Here is a 22,862-nt window from a genome sequence, read left to right as displayed (position 1 = left end):
AACCCGATGTCACCTTGGTAATATCACCAGGGAAAACAGGGGGTCAAGATTCAGTATTTTTCTGTTTTTATTCCGGGATGGGGATTTTTTCTTGTCTAGAAAATCAACAAAAATAAATAAATCATAAAGCACAAAGAACAGGCGACAGTCGAAAAAAATAAAAAAAAATAAAGATATGAGCATCTCAGGGAGCAGGCTTTTTTAAACATAAACTCCTGATTTCATAAGTGCCCATTCGGTGAAAATGCAGCATAAACCCCTATTGTGCCCAATGCGCATAATAAAAAGAAAAAGGCCATTGCATCCATCTCTTTTTTTTTCTATAGCTTGCAACGTCTTTTTTTTTCTCTTCGTTTCCGCTTTTCATGTAAAGTACATCTTATATTTATTTTGTCATTTTAATTTCATTCTTTCGTCTTTTTGCGTTCAACACTCTCTAAAACGTAACCGGAAATGATAAAGATGCAAAGAAATTTCCTAATTAACCTTTTGAAACTTTTTTTTTGGGCATCTTTAGAGTCCGACATAAAAGAGCTTCTTCAAACTTGATTGATGACCCACAGACGAGGTTTACAACAATTAACATGGCCATGGAGCTGGTGGGCCGCATTTGTGAGCATCGTCTTCTTCTTTGCCGCATTGGCCGATGCCGCAGAGACGCCACCAAATTACTGTTTTTTCAGCTATAATGATACCCTATTTTTCTATGACGGTTTGCCGGAGGCACGAGCCAATCAGACGGCGTTGATCAAGATGGAAACAGCGCTCAACCGTACCACACCCAACATTCACAGTTTAAGTTTTCCCTTCAACGCAACGGACAACCACGTTGCATGGGCCGATCATCCTGGTCAGCAGATTGCTAACGGAAGTGCTTGCGGGGTTTCATCCGATGGAGTTGCCGTGTTTTTTGGCGGTCATGATGGCAGCGTTCGCTTTCAAACGTATGATATTTACCGCGATTACTGGAGTAATGAAGCACTTAAAGGACAGCCGAATCTTACACAAACCGATTTTACTTATGCAACATGGCACGATATCATTGTTGCGTTGGACAAGAATTCGCGCATTACGTACCTTTTCCATACCAGTAACGGGACGTGGTCCACCATTCCTGCCAATGAACGTACCCCACTTGCAGCTCAGACCCTAGTCACATCAGGCGCATACGTCTACCATCTGTATACGGACCCCATCAAACAACTCAATAATCAGTATCCCAATCACGTTTATGCTTTCGATCCTGTGAAACAACAATGGATAGGCTATATTGGCTCCTTCTGGACTACCACATCTGCTCTAGCCGCCGGAAGCCTTGGCAGCACCACCGAACAACAGATTTTTGTTTTGCCTCTAAAACAACCTTCCTCGTCATCCTCATTCAATGAAAGCCCGACTGTGTATTGGACTCTGCTCATGCATGATTTATCCATCGCTCACGTTTTAGTTCGACCTTTGGACCCCTCGTTCACCCCTCCTGCAGCCGGTGCCGCCACCACATCGTTCCGTCATCTACTGGCGCTTTACGAAGTAACGGACCAGGGCAATGAAACCCGCAGGTTAACATTGTTTGACCCAGTGGCCAATCGTTGGCAAGGTCACTTTTTACTGCATCCGCCGGAACCATTCCCAACTGGGTCTCAAACACGGAATTTCTGGGATACGGACAAAGGATACCAGACCAAGATGGGCATTGGATTTGGTGTATCTGTAGCCATCGGTTTATCTGTTGTTGTGTGCATTTCATGTCGTCAAATTCGCAATCGTTTACGAGAGGATAGAGCTAAAAAAGCGTCCTCGCCTCAGCGCAGTCTTAGTTTTTTGCAGCGAATGTCAAAATTAAAAGATCCAAAAATAGATTCCAACGACCCGGAAAAATCCATATCGTCATCTACGGAAGATGCAGGTCGATGGAGCCGTCGCGTGCGCCGACTATTAACGAGTATTATTATCCAGCACCGCGGTCAGTCCTTGAGTACATCTCCCTCTACAGCCAGCTCCACCACTTCTCGCCCACGTACACTGCAATCCACCGTCGCTCTCGCCTCCAGCGTCCTCTCCAGTCGATTCAAAGAACATTTTGTCGACAATCCTTCTCACTCTTCCTCTGCTCCCAGCCTTTCATCCTCCCATTCCGTGCGCCATCCAAAAGAGATATCAGCTTCAAATGCTAAAGCTGTTAGCCCCAAGCCCTCGTCTTCCTCGCACGACAGTGTCACACCGTTACGTGATGCACTTTATCTAGGACGTCATCCTTCCGCAGAAGCATCGGAGCCTGCGAAAGAATGATTATTATTTTCTGTGACCTATTTTACCGTTTAATTTTTCCTTCTTTTTCTTCAACATTTTCAATTCCCATTATACATCCTTGTTGAACCAATGGTACTTTTAACTTTTTGAAGAATGACATCATCTCTTACCTAGAATAGAAGAGGTTGCCCTACCGGGGACATGTCGCACAAGATTCACTGTTCTCGGTGACTTTTTTGCATCTTGGGGTTGGTCGGAGAACCTGGGTTTATTGCCTTGGCATGGGGGCTTCACGGATGTGATTGCTACTATCATCTTCTCCCGTTTCGGCCTCTGCAAGAGATTACCGTTTGCCTGCATCTTTCATCATCAAAATTTGTTCATTTCACTACTGATAATTTTTTACTATAAAATCAATTTATTGTAAAGCAAATTAGCTCGCTTGATGATGATCCCTATCCACTCGGATAAAAGCTAAAAAGCTAAAAAAAAAAAAAAAAAAAAAAAAAAAGGGCCCAAAAGCCCAGGCAAAAACAACTGCATGTTGTGTTGATTGCAAAGCATGTCCCCGCTGTCTTTGGATGACAACGGTCATTTCTTGATCATCTTTTGAGTGTGTGTGACTCTTTTGATTTCGCCGCAATGCTGTTGTCCACTTCTTTGGAACCCCGCTTTTGCTCCGCTCCCTCGTTCCAAATGCTTTCCCTTGGGTTTGCCACAATCGAAACCTTAATAAAAAAAAAAAGCCATCAGGAAAAAAAAAATTCAAGCGGTTCTGGAATAAGACGTGTCACCTTGACGATTGGGTTTTGGGTTTATTGGGAATGTATTTGTGCTGAGCAGGGTCATTCAGATATCGCTTGCTATCATGTATTCGCAGTTGCCACAGCCGGTTCAGCATTCTCAGCAACTGCTTCAGGGAGACTATCCAATCATGGGTCATAATAATCCATACATATCGGCGGAAACCAACGTCATACCGCCTCCATTCCCACCGCAAACAATGAACGGCATGGCGCTTGCGGCCACGCAAACAGAACCTCTTCCTCATACGACCCAGTTACAAACGGTTGCACTGACCTTGATTCAGCTCGCTGAATTTGCCTCTACTATGGTGTATCTGATGTGGCATGCTCGGCGACCATCAGTGATGGCACTGCACAGCGCATCGGTTGATAACACATCCAATGTACTCGTCCATCGGGATCCTGACCACAACCGAGAGACAGCCACCATAGCCAACGAGACGAGTCTTCGATTCAAGCGATTCTGCAAAGATGTACGTTGATGAGAGGTCATGGTGCGATATATCGGAGAAAGGCATGACATTAAAAGAACACAACAATAGATATTGACGGCAACACAACTTTCCGAATCTGTCGTTATGCTGGCGTTGAAATATATTGCCATGCTGTTACAAAATAATCCCAATATCCAAGGCGCCGAGGGATCAGAATACCGACTTTTTACAGTGGCCCTAATGCTTGGTAAGCATTATCAATGCAAAAATCCATCACATATTTTTACGGTTTCATTTATTATTAATTTCTGACAGGGAATAAGTTCTTGGACGATAACACCTACACAAACAAGACTTGGGCTGATGTCTCTGGGATGAAAGTATCTGATCTAAACATCATGGAGCTGGAATTCCTCGATGTTTTAAAATTCCGCATCTTTGTTCGTAAAGAGGAACACGATCGTTGGAAGGTTTCACTGTTTGCACTGAGGGAGCAGTTGGAGATTGCTTATCAGGCAGAGGAACAGGAAAAGCGACAATCAGTGATCGAAACCACACTGAAAAGCATGGGTTTATGGCAAGCCACTCAACAACAGCAGGACTGGAATTATGCGCACCATAACCCCAATCACCCTATGATGACCCATCAACAGCAACAAACCGCTCATCAACAATACATGTACCTATTATCCAATGCTCAGCAAGCATACTATACAAGTCGATTGCCCAATCGACCACTGACCCGTGTCCCTTTACGTATTCCGCGATATCCAGTCTACCATCCACAAACAGCGCCTCCACAGCCCATGACGTCTGTTAACAATCCGATCATGACATCAATATATGACAATCCCATTCCTGAACCGGTTTATTCAACGCAATCATTCGAAGCAACTACTTCCGTTCCAGTGGTGCCTTCCATGCTGCCACCGACATCCGTAGCTACCAGTGTTTCGTACAACCCCTATCCATCGTCATCACAACCGACGTCGACTATGCCAGTGCCAACGTCATATGCAAGCACTGATCCGATGATCGCAACCAGTATCCCTTTCGGCCAACATGCACCACCAAAATACAACTCTGCGGGGCGGGAAGCAACAGGAGCAGACGTCACCTCCACAATGGCAACGTTGCCAATGGATACACGCACAACCATCACGCAACAGCAGCCGTTGTATCACTATGATGTCCCAGTATCGGCAATGCCTGCGAGTCATCCTTTCCCAAGTAACACAATGCTGCCTACAACAAATGTCACAGGGCAACCCATGGATAGCTTCTATGCTGAACAACAACAGCAACAAACAATGGCATTTGAAGAATTTTCCGTGCATCGTCACCAGGAGTCAGTTATTCCATCTACCAACCCATATGCACAAATGTCTCGACCATTGCAGAAACAGCAGCAAGGTAACCCTACTGTAAGTCTATTGTCCTTCGCATACGGTACAAAAGCGACGTATATAATAATCTCTGATTGAATGTTGAATAAGCAGACGGCCTCAAATCATGTACAGGTACATCCTGCATTTTATCATCCGACGGCCTCACATGAATTACTATTCGAGAAACAACGTCAGGCTACGGGCCCCACCCCGGAAGACCCATTAACAGCAGTTGAATCTTATCAAACACGCATCATTTAGATTTATCGTCATGTGACATTGTACGCAAATCAAACTGAGGCTCAATCCCAACCTTCTCACACATAAAGCATTTTCTTCATTAATCATGTCTCCTAATAACTACAGAAATCTTTTTAACCTACAAGGACAAAGTTTTAGGGGCAGTGTAAAATAGCAGTATACAGCATCGCTCATGAATGTCATTGCTTCAACCAAGTTCGTTACTGGGACAAAGTGGAAAAACCGCTATGATCCATGGAAAGTATGTGATCTTCATGTCCATCAATCATCTTTGAATGATTTCCGACAACCACTTGGAATTGGCGTTCCGCATCCGTAAGAAACTTTTATACAGTCAAGGGCTTCATCTTTACATTAACTTCAGCTAAATTTAACCACTCTAATGATGCAAGATTGTACCATCTCGGATATCCAGCGTATTTGTCAATCTTGCAGTTATGTTATTGTTTATTATGTATTCGATCATTTGGCCCTCCCCCCACCTCCTCCCTGGTTTTTTTTTCTCACCGGTGAGATGAACGCATTGCATTGACATACGCCAGCCGGCATATGATGAAGCATTGTGGCTTATGTAGCTGATCAGCAAAGAGTGATACGCTAACAGAAGCCTTTGAGGCAAATGACCTAAAGTTGAAACTGTTGTCAAAGCTAAAAACCTTAGGTAGATAATATCAACTCTAATATTGCTTTTATCATCTTTCTACGGCAACGAAAGACCTGACCGGGTGTCGAGATCTCCTTCAAGCAACAAAATTTCATCATTTAAGTTGTTTCTGCTAAATTAATGATTTTGGAGTACAACGGAGCCTTTTTCTGTAGCCAAATATGTAGTGGGTGTATCAATGTATCATCACGATGCGAGCGGCTATGCATATTGTGGCTGCCATGATTGCGCCTCGGAATTTTCGTGTACCTTGTTTTTATCCGCTCACACATTATTGCATGTCTCAGGATAATAGAGTATTGCTTAGTGATGATCAAGGGAGCCGTGATTCATTTGAAAAATGAGTCATTGAGTAGATGAACCATGACTTTATAGCCTGGTTACATCAGGCTTTGATACGAGGTGAACTCGTGTGTGAACAAGCGACAGCTCAGATTACCTACAGAAAACGTGATTGGTACTCAAAAATAAAGTAGGCCCCGCCATTGTCAACTGATATTTGGTTCCAACTCTAACGAGCAATACCACAACATGATTATTTCTCAGTGGATTGTTCCAATAATTTATTCTGATTTCGCTGTGTTGGACGGTTCCAATAACACGAAATCATTCACCTCTTTCCCTTTTTGACTTGTATTTCTTTCACGTTCTTTCTGCTTCCTGCTTTTTCTTTTTTCTCTTCTTCCCCATCTTCAATCTTCCATTGAACTTTTTTGGCTTACATTTCTCTTCTTTGAGAGCATTTTTAAATCGTGGACATTTCATGGCAGCTTCGTTTGATTGTCAGTCATCCATTCTAGTATCGCTCAATCGATTGGATTTTGATGATTTGAACAGCCTTTGGTTTGGTAAACAAAAAAAGTTCACTGGTTAAAGTAATGCTGCAAATTTTTAACAAGACCCTATTCAATCAAATCTTCGGACGACCCCCACTCTGTAGTCTTTAGCAAATGTAGGGAGCATTTGAAAAACGGGTATCGACTAGAAAACCTCTCTTGGCGTTTATGGTATCGACGACAACATGCCCCATCTCAGCATTTGATAGCGTCTCTATCAGCTGATCATGATGCATGGTGCTACGAGGAATCCCAAAAAGGGTATCACTCAAATGTAACACCCACAACCACCCCACCGCTGAGCGAACGGGATACAGAAGATGAACAAAAAGATTTACACAACACCAGCAGTAGCGATACAGAGGACGACAATGACAGTCATTACATTATTGATACCGATGAAGAGGATGATTTTCTTGCTGATGAAGACCTACTAGACGACGATGACGACGATTACGATATGGCAGACGACGACCATTGCGAACAAGACGCTCTTGAAGACGGCAACGCAAATATTAAAATGAATAGGTTAAATCATGTTGTAAAAGTAAATGGACGGTCGAAATACAAAGACAGTCATCAGGCAAAGCAAATGACCGTTGAACAGTGTTTCAAAAAAACGCAACCCCAACCTGCCACACCACGCCCTTCACTGCTTTCGAAATTACTCGCTCGTGACTCCATCATCAGTACGTGCCATCATACTCAATATCCTACCTTGCGCCCGCGCACTTTTAATCTACCCAATCCTCCTTCTACCCCCTCCCACGGCAAAGAGCTGTCGGAAAGCCTTTGCCACATCATGACGGAAAATAGACAACCAAAAAAGTTCTTCATTCATAATAGACCTTGCGAGCCATCAGATATTCACTGGCTGGAAAGTTTCCATGGTTGGTAATAAAACAATTGTTTCTCCCTTTGTTTTCTTGTATGATAGTTTATTAGTATTTTATTGACAGCGCTCTTTCAACGTTGTCTCGGTTTTCCGCAACACAGTATCACATTTTCAGTTTACAGTTTGTTTTGTGGATCTGTACGATGGTTGTGCTGTAGCAGCAGGGACCAATCGATATTATGGATCCATAATAGGATTTGAACTTGCTAAAAGTAATACATTATATGATTCCTGCTGCTGCGACGTACCACACTCTGTTATCAAATATCGGTTCAGGCGAAGACACATGGGCACGTTCGGCGGGTGAACCCCATGTGCAGAGGATATGACCACTCACTTTTGGATTGTGCAAGAGCACAATAAATTAATACTTTATCGATTTTAGCAAGAGCCTGGATACCCATTGATGCTGTATTCAAAATATCCTTTAAGCCATACTCTGATGTATCAGACATTGGATGATGAATATAAAAGTAAAATTGGAAACGCTTGAGCACCCACCAGCATCTTCTTTACTCAAATAATGTCACTATCTGATAATCATCTGTTTTTGATCAGTGTGTATTACAAGTCTTGAGCGTGAACCAAACCCGCATGGGTAAAAATCATTTTCAAGGGGATTCATTTTAATAATGGTATATAGATGGTTCTTGCTCGAAATTTATATGCCAACGGGTGATTACCATCCTTGCCATCCTTCAAGGGAAGCCTCAAAGAGTTCGTCTTCGGCTCCTTCGACAATCTTACAGATAGGCGTGAAAGGAGATTTGTTGTTGTTCTTGATATAGTCCTGCGCATACTGCAATCCCTGGCGACGTTCTTTGCGATGAGCTTCTCTGCCAAACCAGGCGTATACTTGATGACCAACATCAAATACATAAATATAGTGGGTATCGAACATATCCTTGGAGATACTGCCTCGTGCCACTTCTTCGAACTTGAGACCACCCAGACCAAACGGACCGTGGCTGCTAAGGCGAAGCAAGACTTTTTCGGCCTTTTCATCTTCGATCTCCTCGGCTTCTTCTTCTTCTTCTTCCGTTGCATCCGAAACGGGACCTTCAGAACCAAGCGCTTTAAAGAATTGGTATTCACCGCCCGAGTTTTGTTCAACCACCACCATTTCTCCCTTGCCATCGCGCTCGCTAAGCAGTTGCGAAATAAATTCAGCCGCCTTTGCACGTTCAATACCGCGGGCCTGAGCACCTTGCCATTGGAAGATGGTATCGCCGGTATCCAGAACAAAGACAGCACCGGAGGACAAGCTTTCATGACTCAGGGGCACTTCAGTAATAACCACTGCATTCTGTGTGCGTGTGCCTTTGAGTGCGGCGGGGCGGTGAACGCGTAGTAAGCGTGTAGGTAAAACTTCAGGTTCGACATGGTTGAACCCGCTAGCAAAGCCACCTTGCAAGTAAGTCAAAGTGCGGAAGTACGATTTGAAAAGCACCGATTCACGACGTTGCACTTCTCTGTGTTGGCTTGCCAAGGTATCCAAATCTAGAACATTGCTTGATTGGTTGATTTGTTGTCATACAAGCAATCCAAGCTTAAAGGCATTAACACTTACAATCATCGAGCTCGACGGTTTTGTACGCCGCTGTACCAGCTTCATCCTGAGTCGTTTCGAGGCCGAGCCAAAAATGGACATCGTGAATGAGTTTATCCGAGTTCTCTTTTTTAGTTGTCTGTGAATTTCCGATGAGCCGACAAAGTTGGACATATCATGTTGATCATTGCCCTACCTTGAGGATGACGTAGCTGTCACCTATTTTACTCCTGCTGATGAGAATTTTTCTTTGGTTCTCTTCTGTTTTCAAAAAAGCTTACCTTGGTAAAACTGTCCGTACATCTTCGGGGGAACCGAGACGAGTGCGAAGTTTTGGACACGCCAAATCCAAAGACCGCTTGATGCGCGACATTAACGTGGGGGCGGTGAGCTGTTGCCCGAGAAACTGACGTTTTAACCTCTGTCAAGACTTACGTTTCACTGCCAATAGGTGAGCCTTCATAGTTCCAAGCTTCTTCGAGCGCCCCTTGCTCTTTACGATGTTCGCGTTCCAGCTCCGAGCCAAAGTTGGCCAGGTTGGTATCGTCCAGACCTGCCATTGCCATGGTTATGACATTAGCTTTTGTATCATCTCCAAGTTTCCGCGGCGAAAGGAGCACTGTACTTACGCCAGGTGGAGTTACGAAGCATGTTTATAAGAAGGATAAAAGGAAAAGATGAGGAATAAGGAACCAAAAAAAACACACCAAATTTAAACATGCGATCGGCTTGGCTCGTTTTCATTTTACTGTGTCCTTTGTGTCACCATGACGCGCCGCGTCCGCACCTGGCGCGTGAACCTTTTTTTTTTTTGACGGTGTCCAAATTGATTTATCGATCCTGCCTGCTTTTTTTTTCAAGCTTCACAGCAAGAAATCGACCGCAGCCACCCATGCACATTCGACTCCACAGTGCTAATCGAGGACCACTCGATGCACGCATTGACATGGACGATGTTCAAGTCAGCTTATTGCGTGCTTACATATGCAAAACGTGGAATGTAGGCTTGCTTCCATTTGATCTTCTTTATAAGGGTCAATCACTGGAAGATCACAAAATTCTCACAAGTCTTAATTACGACAGTCGGGTACCGATTGATATACAATTTGTTAACGAGACTACTGCAGGTAAGTATCGGTGGAAAAGGATTGCAAAAGCTCATGGCTTGCTAAAACAGGTGCCATTTCAGCTGAACCGTCCGCTGCTTCTTCACTTGCGATCAGACGCCAACGTCCAACGCCTACCACACGCCACTCGCCTTACGATCGCCCAACTTCCTCCCCCGAACAAAGTTCCTCAGGTATTATCTGCGTGAGATCATGTCATCAACGATAAAAGAATTATGCATATTAATACCGCAGTAGGTGATCAAGACGAGCTCGGCACAGGTGCACCGCGTGTACCACGAAAGAACAAAGGCTGGCTCATCCAGCAAAACAAACTTTGGACAATTGCACCATCCGGCCGCTATCGACGATTGGTGGCCAGCGACATCAAAATGGCGGATAAATCAAAATTGGAATCCTGCTTTTTCGGTCGCGATTATCAGGGTCACCTTCCGCATGTTCCCGTCGGTTACCGCACCGAGTTGCGACTGCAAATGAGTTCGATCGGCATTCATCGGTAAGTACTCATCATACGGTAACAGTGCAAAAACAGGAACCTGTAGCTGAGTTTTGTTTTTTCATTTGTCTTTTTGCAGGCCTACCATGGCCGGAATTTACGGATCTCAATCCTTGGGAAAAGTGCTTTCGATTGTCATGTCCGGAGACTATCCCGAAGACGAGGATTACGGTGACGAATTCTACTACGCAGGAAGTGGAGGACGTGAAAAACAAAGTGGCGTTCAAACTTTTAACCAGGAACTGACACGAAGTAACCTCTTGCTGGCGAAATCATGCAAGGCCAAATTGGATACAGTCATGGGAGCGGATGCCGGAGACCGCTGGCGGGAAGGCGCACCGATTCGCGTGGTTAGAGGACGACATCAAAAACAACACGTTACCCGTTTCGACAATCGCCGTCAAAACTTTGCACCGTCAGAAGGCTATCGTTACGATGGCATATACAAAGTCGTACGTTACTGGCCGGAAACAGGGCATACAGGTCACATTGTTTGGCGCTTCTTTTTCCGAAGGGACGATCCCCATCCAGCACCTTGGACATCAGATGATAAGTATTTTTTCCTATAATGATTTAGTAGGATGGATTGCGGCTAAAGTCCAGTTAGGCAATCCAGGGTAAACCAAGACAATTAAGCTAACTTCATACATTTTCCTTTCTTTTTGGGGATTCACGGATGACATTTTCGCGACGCCATTGTCGAGCGATGCTGAAAGCGGAGCGCAATGAGAAGCGAGTGCAGTCGATCTATTCATTTTGCCAGGTACTACCCTACTTTAAGCCACCAAGGCAGTACTCTCGACGCAATGAAACGAAAGCATATGGTTCAACTAGCCGACAGATGGACCGAGACGACGTGAATGACGAGATAACGAACGTGGATATCGAAATAGGTGCATACAAACCATCACGTCCTCTCATGGAAGCACTTAAAATGGATCAAATGAACAAGCGACTGTGGCTACGTTTGCTGAACAAAGCATACCAAGAACAACAACACATCACCGACGACCTTTTCTTCATCGAAGCCTTGTTAATGCAACCCGAGTTGCAATGTTTATTATGCAATGTCAAAGGGAAAAAAGCATTCAGCGAGGTCACTATTCCCCTTGTGCATCACGAGTCATATCATTGCACCCGATGTGATTATAACTTCTGCTCTAAATGTATTAAATCGTATCTGGCTGCAAAGTGGCACGTTTGCCCAAATTGTCTTTCCCGAAAATCCCTCTGCACCAACACCCGCCTGAAATACGTTTATGAAACCATCGGTCTCATAACCCTTAACCAGTAAATTTTACTGCATGAATTTAAAGCCCAAAACAGAAAGGCGAAATTGAACACCCTAAACCACCATTTATGTATTTTCATATGATGTCAAACTGACAAAAAATTCCCCGTTTCCCCGTTTTTTCGAGTTTAAAAAAGCGAACTGGAACAATAAAACTGATTATTCTTTACTTCAAACTTCTCTGAAAACAAAAAATGTCAACAAATAAGCATCACGTAACTATGGAAGAAGTAGCTGACCGAGAAGACCAGCAACAGTCTGGTCAAATTGAGTTGGATACCGGTAATCCTATGAACGACCCGATATGCAGCACTCAGTCATGGGTAGGTCATAAAAGAAGAGAGGAACTTGAGGAATAGTATTCACTCATTCTTGCTGGAAAGGAACGCACGGGTCAAATGGAGGAACAGGCCAGACAAGAGAAAATCCAAAATCAGGATCAAGAGCAAGAAATTGCCCATAAAACCAACGAAGCGATGAGAAAGGGCAGCATGTCGTGAAAAGCACTCCAATTTGTATGATACGCAATAAAAAGAAAACCAAGGCAAATCTCTTTACTCCAAGCTGATGATTTACTACATGTGTCGGGAAGATGAAGGAGTAGAATGTGACATTCAAAACGATATATTATGCAAACATTTGACAGGAGATTACCGTGAAGCTACTAGAATAACAAAAAAGTCCTGGGCATACCGGACATCCGACAAAACACTTTTTTTGTGACCATGGCATTTTTAAACGTTGTTTTAGACAATAATTTGCCGCGCCACCGCCTCAATATCTTTTTTGCTGTTCAAGAAGTTAGCCATAAAATGGAGTAAACACTGATCCGAAAAATGTGAACGACCGACGGTGAACTGTCTTCCAAAAAACCACCTAAAGTCTTGGCGATAGAGGCCCAGTCGAACGACCTAATCTGGTTTTTCTGCAACGGTTCCTTCGCACCTACTTTGGTTAAATCCATCATCTGATAGGATAAGTGCGGGTGACCAAGGGGATAAGCAAGCAGAGAAATAATTTTGTTCTTCCGTCATGGTGATAAAAAGCGTTTTCACTAAACGGTCGTTACACGGACGTCTTGGCTTTTGATGAACTTAAAAATGCTACCAAAAAGTAAGTAGTCTGCATTTAAAACTTTAGGTCAACCTTACACAGTGAACACCGATATGTCGCAATCGATAATAGCAGAAGACTGTCCTGATGTCGTGTTCAAAAAAAAAAAAAGAGCCCTAAGCAGTTTTGATGACGCCATTCGCTTTCACGTGCTTTTTATTTTGTGATCCCATTTCATCTTCAATTTGTATTTTCCTCCCCCTTTCCTATTGTGATACCTGGTCTTCTTTTTTTCTTTATCTTCATATAGCACTGCGATATACCTCTGCAGACTTCATGAATCCTGAATAGTATGTTTTCAATAAACAATCCTCATCTGCACTAATGATGCTTAAAGCATACTCTGGTGTTTCGGTCGCCAAACCACCATCACCTCCTGATTGTTGCTTTTTCGGCATGTAGCGATTATCTTTTCAAGCTTTTGCTTATCGGTGACTCGGGAGTGGGCAAGTCATGTCTGCTTCTCCGTTTTGCTGATGATACCTATACCGAAAGTTACATTTCCACCATTGGCGTCGACTTTGTAAGTAGCCGTAGAATCCGAGAGCCAAAAGTTGGTCTCGTGCGTGTCACTGGGTATTCACTCTTTTCTTTTGAAAATCAAAACTTGGCAGAAAATCCGCACCATCGAACTAGAAGGAAAGACCGTCAAGCTGCAAATTGTAAGCTATTTCTCCAGCGAATGAAAATGGGAATCTACGATAAATGGAAAAAGGACGAACTGGGTTTGACGGAAAAGGTACCTGAGACTGATAATATTATGGAACGATAGTGGGATACCGCTGGTCAAGAACGATTCCGTACCATTACATCGTCGTATTACCGTGGGGCCCATGGCATCATTGTCGTATACGATGTGACAGATCAGGAAAGTTTCAATAATGTCAAACAGTGGCTCAAGGAAATCGATCGTTACGCTGCTGAAGGCGTTAACAAATTGCTGGTGGGCAACAAGAGTGATTTGACGGATAAAAAGGTGGTCGATTACACAGCAGCAAAGGTAAAGGAACGGACGTTGTGACCTGTTGACCCGCTTGCCATTCGCTCACGGGAATCGGTTTTAACACAGGAATTTGCGGATTCGTTAAACATTCCGTTACTGGAAACGTCGGCCAAAGACGCGACAAACGTTGAACAATCTTTCTTGACTATGGCCAAGCAAATTAAGGACAGAATGGGTAGTGCTTCTGTGCAAACACAGCAACAATCGACTGTCAAAGTGGGCCCTGGCGCATCTGTACAGCCGTCTCAGAGTGGTGGTTGCTGCTAGATGTATTCAACTGTTTTTGCCATGCGCATGTTCCATCTAAATATATAGTTTCCATTTAAACTACCTTGCTCTCTCTCTCTCTCTCTTTTTTTTTTTTTTTTTTTTTTTTTTTTTTTTTTTTTTGGTTCTGTTAGTATTATTTGCACCAGCCTTCAATTATTTAATCTAATGGTGTATATCCATCTTGATTATTGTACTGGTAGACGCAAACACCAATATATTGGCTTTAGACAATTTGCCTGTGATGGACACTACAAGTTATTTTCGGCAGATATTGTAGGATAACTTTCATTCGAGTGGACAGAAAGACCTATTCTGTGTGTGAATGGCTGTGTTTGCATAATCCCGGTACTGGTTTTGAGTGTCGTGACTGTCTACAAAGTTCAAGGTTCACGCTTTCTGAGAGTGTCGTGCAGAGGCAAGGTGTTTGGATTCCTGGATGAATCTACTTTCGGTGGCATGGCAGTTCGCCTGCATGTGGGCGGTTATATATGCCGTGGTGTTTCTGTTAAAGTTTTACACTAGTAGAAAGGTAAACTTCTTTTAGCAGGAGCCTGAGCCCTTTTTTCCACGTGGGAAGCTCAACCGCATAATTCTTGTTGTCTTTTTCAAGGATACGCACCGACGTAAATCGACAGTCAATTCGGCCATCAGCTTATTGCCGACATCGACAATAGAACATCAACATGACCATCCACGAAGAGAAGCAGCTCCACTCGCCAAAGATCAATGGAGCATCAAGCTTTTCCAGATCAAGTATACCTCGCAACGTTGGAATCCATTCTTCAGTCGTCTCGCCCAGGCTGCACCGAGATTCTGGCACATTTGGTTCTCTATTGGAGCGTTTGTCTCTATACTCATCATGATCGTTGGCACTCTCGTCATTGGCTATGCCGCCATCAAAATCCTAATTTCTTTGGGCCATGCTGTATCCTCGGACACCCAGCCCCGACCGCTGAGCAAGCGCTCCCTCACAGAAGAAGACGACCAAGTGTTTCTTCCCATGGTGAGTGACGGCAATAGGTGGATAAGAGCAGCAACTTAACGTAAAATGTCTCCTAGATACCCGGAATTACTTTACCTATGTCGCATCTTGGTTATTATTTGCTCGCATTGTTATTTTGCGGTATTTTCCACGAAGCAGGACACGCTGTGGCAGCATTCGGGTAGGTAGACGGAGGTCAAAAGTGAAAAAAAACAAGTAGACGGATAACTGACCATTGCGCTATTATTTGCTGCGTCGAAAACTACTTTAGTGAAAGAGTGCCAATTCAAAGTGCAGGCATCTTTATTTATTACATCTATCCGGGTGCTTTTGTCAATGTTCCTGATCAACCACTGCAGATGTTGAGTCCTTTCCGTCAACTCAAGATTATATGTGCCGGCGTGTGGCACAATATCGTGCTGTATGGATGCACCCTTTTGCTTTTGGCCGGCGGATTGAAATCTTTGTTTCTACTTTTCGGGTGGCAATCTCTTGAAGCCGGGCTCGGGGGTGTCAGTGTGGTCAGTGTGCGAAGCAATTCACCACTAGCGCCACACCTTGCTACTTCTTCTGTTATTTATCAGCTGAATGATTTCAGTCTGGAGCAGAACATTGCCGACTGGAATGCCTATCTGCTGGAACCCTCCGGTCGACAGCCCATTGTTCAAGGCTTTTGTGCAGATTCTGTGATGGATTCTTCGGATTCTTCTCTTGATTGTTGCAAAATCTCGGATGGTTTTCCGTTTGGACAGTCATCCAATGCATCGGTCTCATGCTTTCAAGATATCCATTCTAGCACAGTGTACAAGGTACGTCACAATTTAGATCATCCCAATGAATTCAGTTACATTTTTTATTGAACTGTATCTACACTTTTCTATTCATTAGAAACCAGAATATATGGGTTGTCTCCCTACGATTCAAGTACTTGCGTCGCCCGGTGTCCGTCGGTGCGAATCAGATACCGATTGCCAAAATGAAAGTGGCAAGCGATGTGTCACTCCCTACACACCTTCTGTAAAAGGTCAGTTGGTCCGTGTGTATGCTCGATTACCCGAATGGGAAAAGACGGAAGCCGATCAGCAAGATAAGGTATTCGTCTTTGAAGGCGAATTGGTGGATATCTGGGAAAGTGGTAAAGTGTCACATTTTTTTTCTTCCTTCCTTTTTATTTCCCCCTTGGATATCTATACCAGGTGCAGACATGGGAAAGCTAATCAGTAACATATGATTACAGTCAAGGTTGGTATCTTGGTGCCCAGATTTTGGTTTTTGCCTGTCAGTTTACCCCATATTTCCGAGTTACTTATAAGGTACAGAATCCGTGCGATAGACAGCTGTGTTTCTTTTTTGGCTGAAATACAACCTGTATAGATACATCTCTTCCTTCACCCTGGCATTGGCACTTATGAATATTTTGCCGGCATTCAAGTTGGACGGTGAGTTCGCTTTAGATAAAATATTAGCGTGGTTACTGCGATCGAATCGGGGTGGACTTAGTACGCGTACGGCGGAGACTCAAAGGCACATCCGGCATGTGCTGAGTGTTGTTGTAAAAATGACATCGGTGGTGGTTGGCTTTGTTATCATCGGCAGCATTATCCTTGGTATTATTACCAGTCAATCGCAAAATGTAGACTACTAGTTATTATTATTGAATTAAGCATGAAACATGGTAAAAAAAAACAGTGTCTACCTTGCCTTTTGGTTTTTTTTTTTTTTTTTTGTGCACGAGCGACTGAAAATCTGGTTGCCATTTGAGACATCTTTGCTACGTCGGAGTAGGAAAATGAAACCGACGACACAAGAGCCATGACATTTCCCACAAAGAAAAAAATAAAATTTGTCTCGCATTGTTTGAACGACCTTCTTTTTTTTTTTCCTTTTTCCCCACCTTTTTTTTCTTTCATTTCGATATATTCCGCAAAAGAACCTTTATCGATGGCTGGTTATTCAGAAGACGTACACCCATTTGTGACTCAGGACGAGCAAAGTATGCAAACGTCATCGGAAGAGTATCACAACTTGTTCAACGAACTACATCAAGCTATCGCTCAGGCGCACCCAGACGACCTGCTACAATTTTGCGCCTCATTTTTTCTCAAAAAGCTGGAAACAGAACGTGCACAGACACGCCAACATGGTCGTTTGTCAAGTTCACATCCAACACACCCTTCAGGTAAATACCCTCTTTGACTTCGCCCTACCCTGACGGCGGGAAAAAAAGACTAGAGAAAAAAAAAGCCCACTTACACAGTCAGCATGTCGTCATCATTAGCAATGGACCATGACCATCACGGAGCAGGCATGGCGCTCGGAGGTGCCGCCTTAGGAGCTGGAGGGGCTGCAGCAATGTCAACGAGTGATGACGATGACGACGACGAAGATAGAGATTTTCAAGATGAAGAACGCGACACGGTTGGTGATGACCTGCCTTCGCTGGCGATTCCACCTAGCCGTGGTCGTCGTACTTCTGTGAGTGCCGAGTCTATTCAACCGTCTCACAACGTGGACTATGTAAAGACAGTAATTCCTAAAAGCGATGAACAACGGGATCGTATCCGTACAGCGATCGGCAACAACTTCCTTTTCAAGAACTTGGATGAAGATCAGTATATGGACGTTGTGAATGCGATGGCAGAAAAACGGGTATCGGAAGGTGTGCAAGTCATTGAACAAGGCGCAGTTGGAGACTATTTTTACATTGTTGAATCTGGCACATTTGACTGCTTCATTGACGGTAACCTGGTAACGAAGTACGATGCGGGTGGTAGCTTTGGTGAATTGGCCTTGATGTATAATGCGCCACGTGCGGCTACCATCACTGCCACATCAGACGCTGTCCTCTGGGCTTTGGATCGTGTCACCTTCCGATCCATTTTGATGGAAAACACAGCAAGAAAGCGACGCATGTACGAACAGTTCTTGGAAGAAGTGCCTATTCTCAAATCTTTGGATATCAACGAACGTCACAAGATCGCTGATGCTCTGGAACCGGTACGGTTTGAAGATAAAGATATCGTTATTCGCGAAGGGGACGTTGGTGAGAACTTTTATCTCATCGAAAGCGGTGAAGCCATCTTTTACAAGACTGTCGATGGTCAGCAGCAAGAAGTGAATCGAGCCGGTAAAGGCGACTACTTTGGAGGTAAGATATGCCAGCGATGCAAATGAATAAAATCGCAAGCACCGTGAAAGGAGTCCTGTTTTCTCACTGTTTTTGCATCATTAGAATTGGCTTTATTGAATGATAGCCCCCGTGCTGCTACTGTGGTTGCGCATGGTCGCTTAAAATGCGCCACATTGGGTAAAAAGGCATTTACTCGCTTATTAGGTCCGGTGATGGACATTCTCAAACGCAATTCTGAAAATTACCATGCTGTTCTCCAGCAAGCCAACCAATAAAAATACTACTTTTTTTTTCTATTCTATCCCGAATTCTAATTTTGTCGCCTTTCCCTTGCCTTTCTCATGAATCTCGATTCCCACATTGTATTTGAAAAGGTATAACCGACCTTCACCATGACAGTGTTGAGAGTTTTCTATTCAATCTTTCTCATCACAGCAAGAAGGCAACTTGTGCGCTCAGCATGCCTTGAAGTAAGTTATCGAGTGTCCCATCCGTTCTTTGGTCGTTTTTGCAGAAGCAACTGGGTTAGTAATTCATTTTTTTTACAAAAAACCAGCGCACTGTTACAAGGTATAGGTGGCAACGAGATCGACAACGTACTCAGATGGCAGTTGGAATGACCGCTGTCCATAGGCAACTACTTTACTGCAGTGGATTTAGCTGAAATCGGGAAAGAACTCGATGACCGGGAAAGAATGATGGCCGGACGGCAAATGTCTGTTGACAGCCATAACTATGACGACTCGGGCTATTTCTCCATCCAAGTTATCCAGCAAGCCTTATCCGTTTGGAATTTAGAGTTAATACCATGGCGATCAGAAGAAGCAATTGAAGCGCGCGAACATCCAGAGTAAGAACTCGGTAACTGCCATGACACCAGGAACCAGCTTCTCAAAACGAAAATTTCACAGGAACGAAGCAGCTTACATTTGTAACTTGCATCAACACTGGTACATTTATCCCCTCAGAAAGAAATCCACATCCTTCAACTGAACAGCGTCTGGAAAAAATTTCATTAGGTTCACATTACGAAAGTTCGCGGTGCCTTGGCAATGGTATAATCTAAACTCCACCCAGAGTGCACCTTCTCACATCAGCGAAACGTATCTGGGGCTTTTAGTGCAACAGTTTGAAATGGAAGGTAATAGAATAATCAAAATAATGTCTCGTTTGAAAAAGTGGCTCATTTATTTTTTATGCTTAATGCATTGGGGACAGGCTATTCCGTTTTTGTGGTGCGAGGCACATTGCCCAACTGTATAGCTGATCAGATAGCGCCTACGTTGTCAAAGATAACAGCCGATTCAACTCCATCCGGATTTAGCGGGAAAGGTTACTCACTGACGGATTCGCCAAACGACGATGTGGAAGACGAAGAGATTCAGCTAGCCAAAGCTATTGAAGCAAGTCTACAGAGCAATCCATCTTTTGACATGGACGAGTTGCGAAGAAAACGACTGGCTCGATTTAATGGATGACCCAAAAGGTCATAAAATTTATTTAATCACTTTGAATTTAACTATCAAAATTATCCCCATGCCTCTAATGGATGTTACTATGGGGTCTCCTGGGTGATGGAACACCGCAATTGACTTATATGAGATGGAAGCTGGTCAGAAGAGAGGCTTTAAGCGTCTTGGTTGGTCATGACGTTGGTGGATTCGTCAGCGAGGACACCACCCTTGATAACATTGTTGAGGGCACCGTGAACACTGCCTTCGTTACCATTGCCAGCGGAGGTTTGTTCGATATCACGGGAGGGGGCAGCAGAGACGGCAACAGCCAAGACGGCGACCAAAGCGAGAACAGCGGAGAACTTCATGTTGATTGAGATTGGAGATAGTGTGAAGAGTTGTAAAAGAACTGTGTGTGGATGATGAGAAAAAATCTTGACGGCTGAACACCCGCCTTTATATAGTTGTCAAACCGGAAATCTTGAACTGTTTCTGCAGTGCAAATGCCCCTTCTCAGGTTTTGCATGTCTCTGTCACTCTCTCTCTATTACTTTCTCCTTTTCTTTTTGCAGCTCACTAATGTGGCTCAATTGTTTTGTTTACTTATTCCTTGGGCATTGGTGCATCCCATACTGTGTTTTTCTGTAGGAATTATAATGAGTGCATCCAGGGAATCCGAACTAGCCTCACTCTCAAGCGGAGGTGAATCACTGCCTACCCCTCTAGGGGAAACATGGCAACAAAGGGGCGCAAGCATTACCAAATCCCACGTATTCGATCTATTGCTTTCATTACGTAGAAATAACAAAATCGTAAGCAATGACTGCAGCTTTGTTGATCGTAGTCGTGTAAACGTGTAAACGTAATCGATGTTCGATTGGATTGCATCGATCCTGATGGATTTCACCTAAAGGTGTCTTGCGTGTATTTGCCACCTGCTTATTGTAGCCCTTCAAACGTTAATTTTTACTTTCATCTTTGCAATGACGGGATACCACTCTTTTTCTTTGTACTTCAAAGTTTGTTCCTAAACCGGGGGTCCACTCACAGGACCAGTGATATGCGAGGATGGATTTGTAGAGTGGCCATTACCTTTGGCGCTGCTGATACGATAATCCCTTGATTTACGAAGGAGGGATGCGGTATCATCATTTTTTTTTTTTTTTGCAACCCCTTCTCGCAATCCCCTTAGTCCGGATTGCAAAGCCAAGACAACGAAAAACAAAATGGGTTTGACAACTGACATCAAATGGTACATCAAATGGCCGCCGATACTGATCTATGTTTATTTGTTTTGTATGGGTTCATGCAATTCGTTGGGTTGCACAAGTGACGACCACAGAATGCAATCCCTCAATAGGATTGGTCACCGTAGCAAAGTTTGACGTATGCCACCTGCAAAAAAAAAAAAAAAAATAAGGGTATTGTATTGATCCATGTGGGTTGATAGGAGTTTATTTTGTCGCTATATGCAAATACTTAATTAATTAACTTCTATAGCATAAAAAGAATATCCACGTGGATGATCCTTTCTTGATAAAGATGACAAAAACGACTATCCTCCTGAGAAAAGCAGTTGAGAATTCAATCTATGGAATTACTGTTCTTACATGATGATCGTCCCAATGCAACGTGCCTCTTGCCGTATAAACATTGTCAATGGCATTACTTGGTAACTTGCAGATCGTGTTTACAGTATCCGCATGAGCAAGGAGTTACTTGGCCTCGTCCCAAACCGAATGAGAACATTGTCATGCGATAAATTAATGTAAACCCATTGAAGCGGGCTCTAGCCCCCGTCGTGGCCATGGCTCGTACAATGAGGGAAGATCATCGCGAGCACAATCCATCTTTAGTGTTTTAGAATGCGTGTGTTTTGGCATATGTCATCTAAAATGAAGCAAAAAAAAAAAAAAAAAAGAAAAAAGATATTCTTGCAAACGTTGAAAAGAATTCTATACTACAGATCGACAAAGTTCATTGATCATCATTATAATCGAAAATGTCTAATTAGAACAAAACTAGGGCTTTACATGAAGCTCCAACACTTTGCAATTTTACTTCACTGATATAATCCGTATTTGATGGGATCACCACTGAAATAATTGTCATTGAAATAGGATTAGTTTTTTTTTTTTTTTTTTTTTTTTTTTTGTAGGCTCAGTGAAACACAATGTTGTTTTTACACATTTTTTTGCAATCAATAAAGTCAAACCAATACTGCTAAAACTTTGTTTGAGGGCATATACTGTACGTACACTGAATCGATAGGCATTGTCATTATTTCTTTTCTTCATTAAATATATAATCTCGCACTGGATTTAATATACTGTATCAACGAAGCTAAGACTGGATCGATTAACAAAATCGAGTCGTTTTTGGTGCGGGCAAGCGGCCTTGGGGGGTTTTTTTTTTGAAATAAAAAACAGGAAGATCATTGTTTGCTAAAAATGTTTGTTGAACAGATGGCATATTCCTGGAACGACAATAGATCGCATTATTATAAACTTTATATTGAGGGATTTCAGCCTCTTAAAACATAATTACATTAGTGTAATTAAAAACCGATATGATATTTTCATTTATTTTATTTATTCATGAAAACTTGCCAATGGCGATTTCAAATTAAAAAATGAATCAATATTACAAGAACAACGTACCGCGATGAATAATATCAAGATTCATTATACAGAAAATAAACGGAAATATTTGACGTGTCGATGCCCAGTAACAGGTTTATTTTTGCAGTATCATATCAATCAACTGCCAGATTTCTTTGAAGGACCATTGTTTTTTTGCCGGTTTAGAGTTTTTAATTGCATCCTTGATCGGTCTGTCATAGGATAAAATGACAATGCCATCACCGAAATACTAATATAGGATTTTGGATACCCTGCTGGACGCTGTTGTATC

The 22,862-nt window shown here is 43.2% G+C and overlaps 11 protein-coding genes across 11 annotated transcripts; 9 read left to right on the top strand and 2 right to left on the bottom strand.

Moving 5' to 3' along the window:
- Positions 1–383: 383 nt before the first annotated feature.
- On the top strand, positions 384–2,710 carry BYT42DRAFT_563689 (uncharacterized protein). The gene has a single exon (XM_051567627.1). The coding sequence runs from the start codon at positions 553–555 to the stop codon at positions 2,287–2,289; it is 1,737 nt and encodes a 578-aa protein (XP_051425482.1). The 5' UTR covers positions 384–552; the 3' UTR covers positions 2,290–2,710.
- A 474-nt stretch (positions 2,711–3,184) lies between these two features.
- On the top strand, positions 3,185–4,386 carry BYT42DRAFT_493063 (cyclin-domain-containing protein; the record flags this gene model as incomplete). The annotated part of the gene is made up of 4 exons (XM_051564193.1): positions 3,185–3,529; positions 3,599–3,737; positions 3,806–4,032; positions 4,144–4,386. Coding segments are annotated over 4 exons (954 nt in total), but the record flags the coding sequence as incomplete, so codon positions are not given.
- A 1,942-nt stretch (positions 4,387–6,328) lies between these two features.
- On the top strand, positions 6,329–7,557 carry BYT42DRAFT_563684 (uncharacterized protein). The gene is made up of 2 exons (XM_051567626.1): positions 6,329–6,651; positions 6,744–7,557. The coding sequence occupies exons 1-2, from the start codon at positions 6,567–6,569 to the stop codon at positions 7,535–7,537; spliced, it is 879 nt and encodes a 292-aa protein (XP_051425480.1). The 5' UTR covers positions 6,329–6,566; the 3' UTR covers positions 7,538–7,557.
- A 260-nt stretch (positions 7,558–7,817) lies between these two features.
- On the bottom strand, positions 7,818–9,747 carry BYT42DRAFT_563679 (uncharacterized protein). Its single transcript, XM_051567625.1, has 5 exons — positions 9,519–9,747; positions 9,365–9,441; positions 9,280–9,302; positions 9,105–9,222; positions 7,818–9,034 (listed from the first exon to the last, which is right to left on the bottom strand). The coding sequence occupies exons 1-5, from the start codon at positions 9,647–9,649 to the stop codon at positions 8,214–8,216; spliced, it is 1,170 nt and encodes a 389-aa protein (XP_051425479.1). The 5' UTR covers positions 9,650–9,747; the 3' UTR covers positions 7,818–8,213.
- Positions 9,748–12,156, top strand: BYT42DRAFT_563675 (PUA-like domain-containing protein). Its single transcript, XM_051567624.1, has 6 exons — positions 9,748–10,083; positions 10,167–10,210; positions 10,273–10,383; positions 10,448–10,706; positions 10,786–11,255; positions 11,381–12,156. Exons 1-6 carry the CDS (start codon positions 10,016–10,018, stop codon positions 11,998–12,000), a joined length of 1,572 nt encoding a protein of 523 aa, XP_051425478.1. The 5' UTR covers positions 9,748–10,015; the 3' UTR covers positions 12,001–12,156.
- A 62-nt stretch (positions 12,157–12,218) lies between these two features.
- Positions 12,219–12,497, top strand: BYT42DRAFT_612463 (uncharacterized protein; the record flags this gene model as incomplete). Its single annotated transcript, XM_051571630.1, has 2 exons — positions 12,219–12,320; positions 12,381–12,497. 2 exons carry the CDS (start codon positions 12,219–12,221, stop codon positions 12,495–12,497), a joined length of 219 nt encoding a protein of 72 aa, XP_051425477.1.
- An 889-nt stretch (positions 12,498–13,386) lies between these two features.
- Positions 13,387–14,380, top strand: BYT42DRAFT_592861 (P-loop containing nucleoside triphosphate hydrolase protein; the record flags this gene model as incomplete). Its single annotated transcript, XM_051570651.1, has 5 exons — positions 13,387–13,400; positions 13,513–13,633; positions 13,725–13,772; positions 13,883–14,110; positions 14,180–14,380. The coding sequence occupies 5 exons, from the start codon at positions 13,387–13,389 to the stop codon at positions 14,378–14,380; spliced, it is 612 nt and encodes a 203-aa protein (XP_051425476.1).
- Positions 14,381–15,463: 1,083 nt separating this feature from the next.
- Positions 15,464–16,739, top strand: BYT42DRAFT_493632 (uncharacterized protein; the record flags this gene model as incomplete). Its single annotated transcript, XM_051564235.1, has 4 exons — positions 15,464–15,546; positions 15,637–16,174; positions 16,254–16,500; positions 16,603–16,739. 4 exons carry the CDS (start codon positions 15,464–15,466, stop codon positions 16,737–16,739), a joined length of 1,005 nt encoding a protein of 334 aa, XP_051425475.1.
- Positions 16,740–17,214: 475 nt separating this feature from the next.
- On the top strand, positions 17,215–18,801 carry BYT42DRAFT_563663 (cyclic nucleotide-binding-like protein). The gene is made up of 3 exons (XM_051567623.1): positions 17,215–17,544; positions 17,644–18,513; positions 18,598–18,801. The coding sequence occupies exons 1-3, from the start codon at positions 17,307–17,309 to the stop codon at positions 18,768–18,770; spliced, it is 1,281 nt and encodes a 426-aa protein (XP_051425474.1). The 5' UTR covers positions 17,215–17,306; the 3' UTR covers positions 18,771–18,801.
- On the top strand, positions 18,702–20,027 carry BYT42DRAFT_563660 (Josephin-domain-containing protein). Its single transcript, XM_051567622.1, has 7 exons — positions 18,702–18,869; positions 18,931–18,965; positions 19,052–19,065; positions 19,129–19,345; positions 19,407–19,445; positions 19,515–19,636; positions 19,714–20,027. Exons 1-7 carry the CDS (start codon positions 18,837–18,839, stop codon positions 19,971–19,973), a joined length of 720 nt encoding a protein of 239 aa, XP_051425473.1. The 5' UTR covers positions 18,702–18,836; the 3' UTR covers positions 19,974–20,027.
- On the bottom strand, positions 20,028–21,758 carry BYT42DRAFT_643544 (uncharacterized protein; the record flags this gene model as incomplete). The annotated part of the gene is made up of 2 exons (XM_051572612.1): positions 20,028–20,311; positions 21,669–21,758. The coding sequence occupies 2 exons, from the start codon at positions 21,756–21,758 to the stop codon at positions 20,123–20,125; spliced, it is 279 nt and encodes a 92-aa protein (XP_051425472.1). The 3' UTR covers positions 20,028–20,122.
- Between the last annotated feature and the right edge of the window lie 1,104 nt (positions 21,759–22,862).

This window comes from Radiomyces spectabilis (genome assembly GCF_025331425.1).
Source record: "Radiomyces spectabilis strain NRRL 2753 chromosome Unknown BYT42scaffold_4, whole genome shotgun sequence".
Classification (NCBI taxonomy): Eukaryota; Fungi; Mucoromycota; class Mucoromycetes; order Mucorales; family Radiomycetaceae; genus Radiomyces; species Radiomyces spectabilis.
This window is presented reverse-complemented; position numbering and strand designations above follow the sequence as displayed.

What these genes read in the sequence shown, in the direction of transcription:
- BYT42DRAFT_563660 (XM_051567622.1), top strand. Translation starts at nt 18,837, where the DNA reads ATGAATCTCGATTCCCACATTGTATTTGAAAAG. An exon ending in GAAGCGCGCGAACATCCAGA is followed by an intron (nt 19,346 to 19,406) that starts GTAAGAACTCGG and finishes AAAATTTCACAG; the next exon opens with GAACGAAGCAGCTTACATTT. An exon ending in TGTAACTTGCATCAACACTG is followed by an intron (nt 19,446 to 19,514) that starts GTACATTTATCC and finishes AAATTTCATTAG; the next exon opens with GTTCACATTACGAAAGTTCG.
- BYT42DRAFT_563689 (XM_051567627.1), top strand. Translation starts at nt 553, where the DNA reads ATGACCCACAGACGAGGTTTACAACAATTAACATGGCCATGGAGCTGG.
- BYT42DRAFT_563663 (XM_051567623.1), top strand. Translation starts at nt 17,307, where the DNA reads ATGGCTGGTTATTCAGAAGACGTACACCCATTTGTGACTCAGGACGAG. An exon ending in ACATCCAACACACCCTTCAG is followed by an intron (nt 17,545 to 17,643) that starts GTAAATACCCTC and finishes CGTCATCATTAG; the next exon opens with CAATGGACCATGACCATCAC. An exon ending in TAAAGGCGACTACTTTGGAG is followed by an intron (nt 18,514 to 18,597) that starts GTAAGATATGCC and finishes TTGCATCATTAG; the next exon opens with AATTGGCTTTATTGAATGAT.
- BYT42DRAFT_563684 (XM_051567626.1), top strand. Translation starts at nt 6,567, where the DNA reads ATGGCAGCTTCGTTTGATTGTCAGTCATCCATTCTAGTATCGCTCAAT. An exon ending in TTTGAACAGCCTTTGGTTTG is followed by an intron (nt 6,652 to 6,743) that starts GTAAACAAAAAA and finishes CCCACTCTGTAG; the next exon opens with TCTTTAGCAAATGTAGGGAG.
- BYT42DRAFT_563675 (XM_051567624.1), top strand. Translation starts at nt 10,016, where the DNA reads ATGCACGCATTGACATGGACGATGTTCAAGTCAGCTTATTGCGTGCTT. An exon ending in TGTTAACGAGACTACTGCAG is followed by an intron (nt 10,211 to 10,272) that starts GTAAGTATCGGT and finishes GTGCCATTTCAG; the next exon opens with CTGAACCGTCCGCTGCTTCT. An exon ending in AGTTCGATCGGCATTCATCG is followed by an intron (nt 10,707 to 10,785) that starts GTAAGTACTCAT and finishes GTCTTTTTGCAG; the next exon opens with GCCTACCATGGCCGGAATTT.
- BYT42DRAFT_563679 (XM_051567625.1), bottom strand. Translation starts at nt 9,649, where the DNA reads ATGGCAATGGCAGGTCTGGACGATACCAACCTGGCCAACTTTGGCTCG. An exon ending in GTACGGACAGTTTTACCAAG is followed by an intron (nt 9,303 to 9,364) that starts GTAAGCTTTTTT and finishes GGAGTAAAATAG; the next exon opens with GTGACAGCTACGTCATCCTC. An exon ending in AACCGTCGAGCTCGATGATT is followed by an intron (nt 9,035 to 9,104) that starts GTAAGTGTTAAT and finishes GCAATGTTCTAG; the next exon opens with ATTTGGATACCTTGGCAAGC.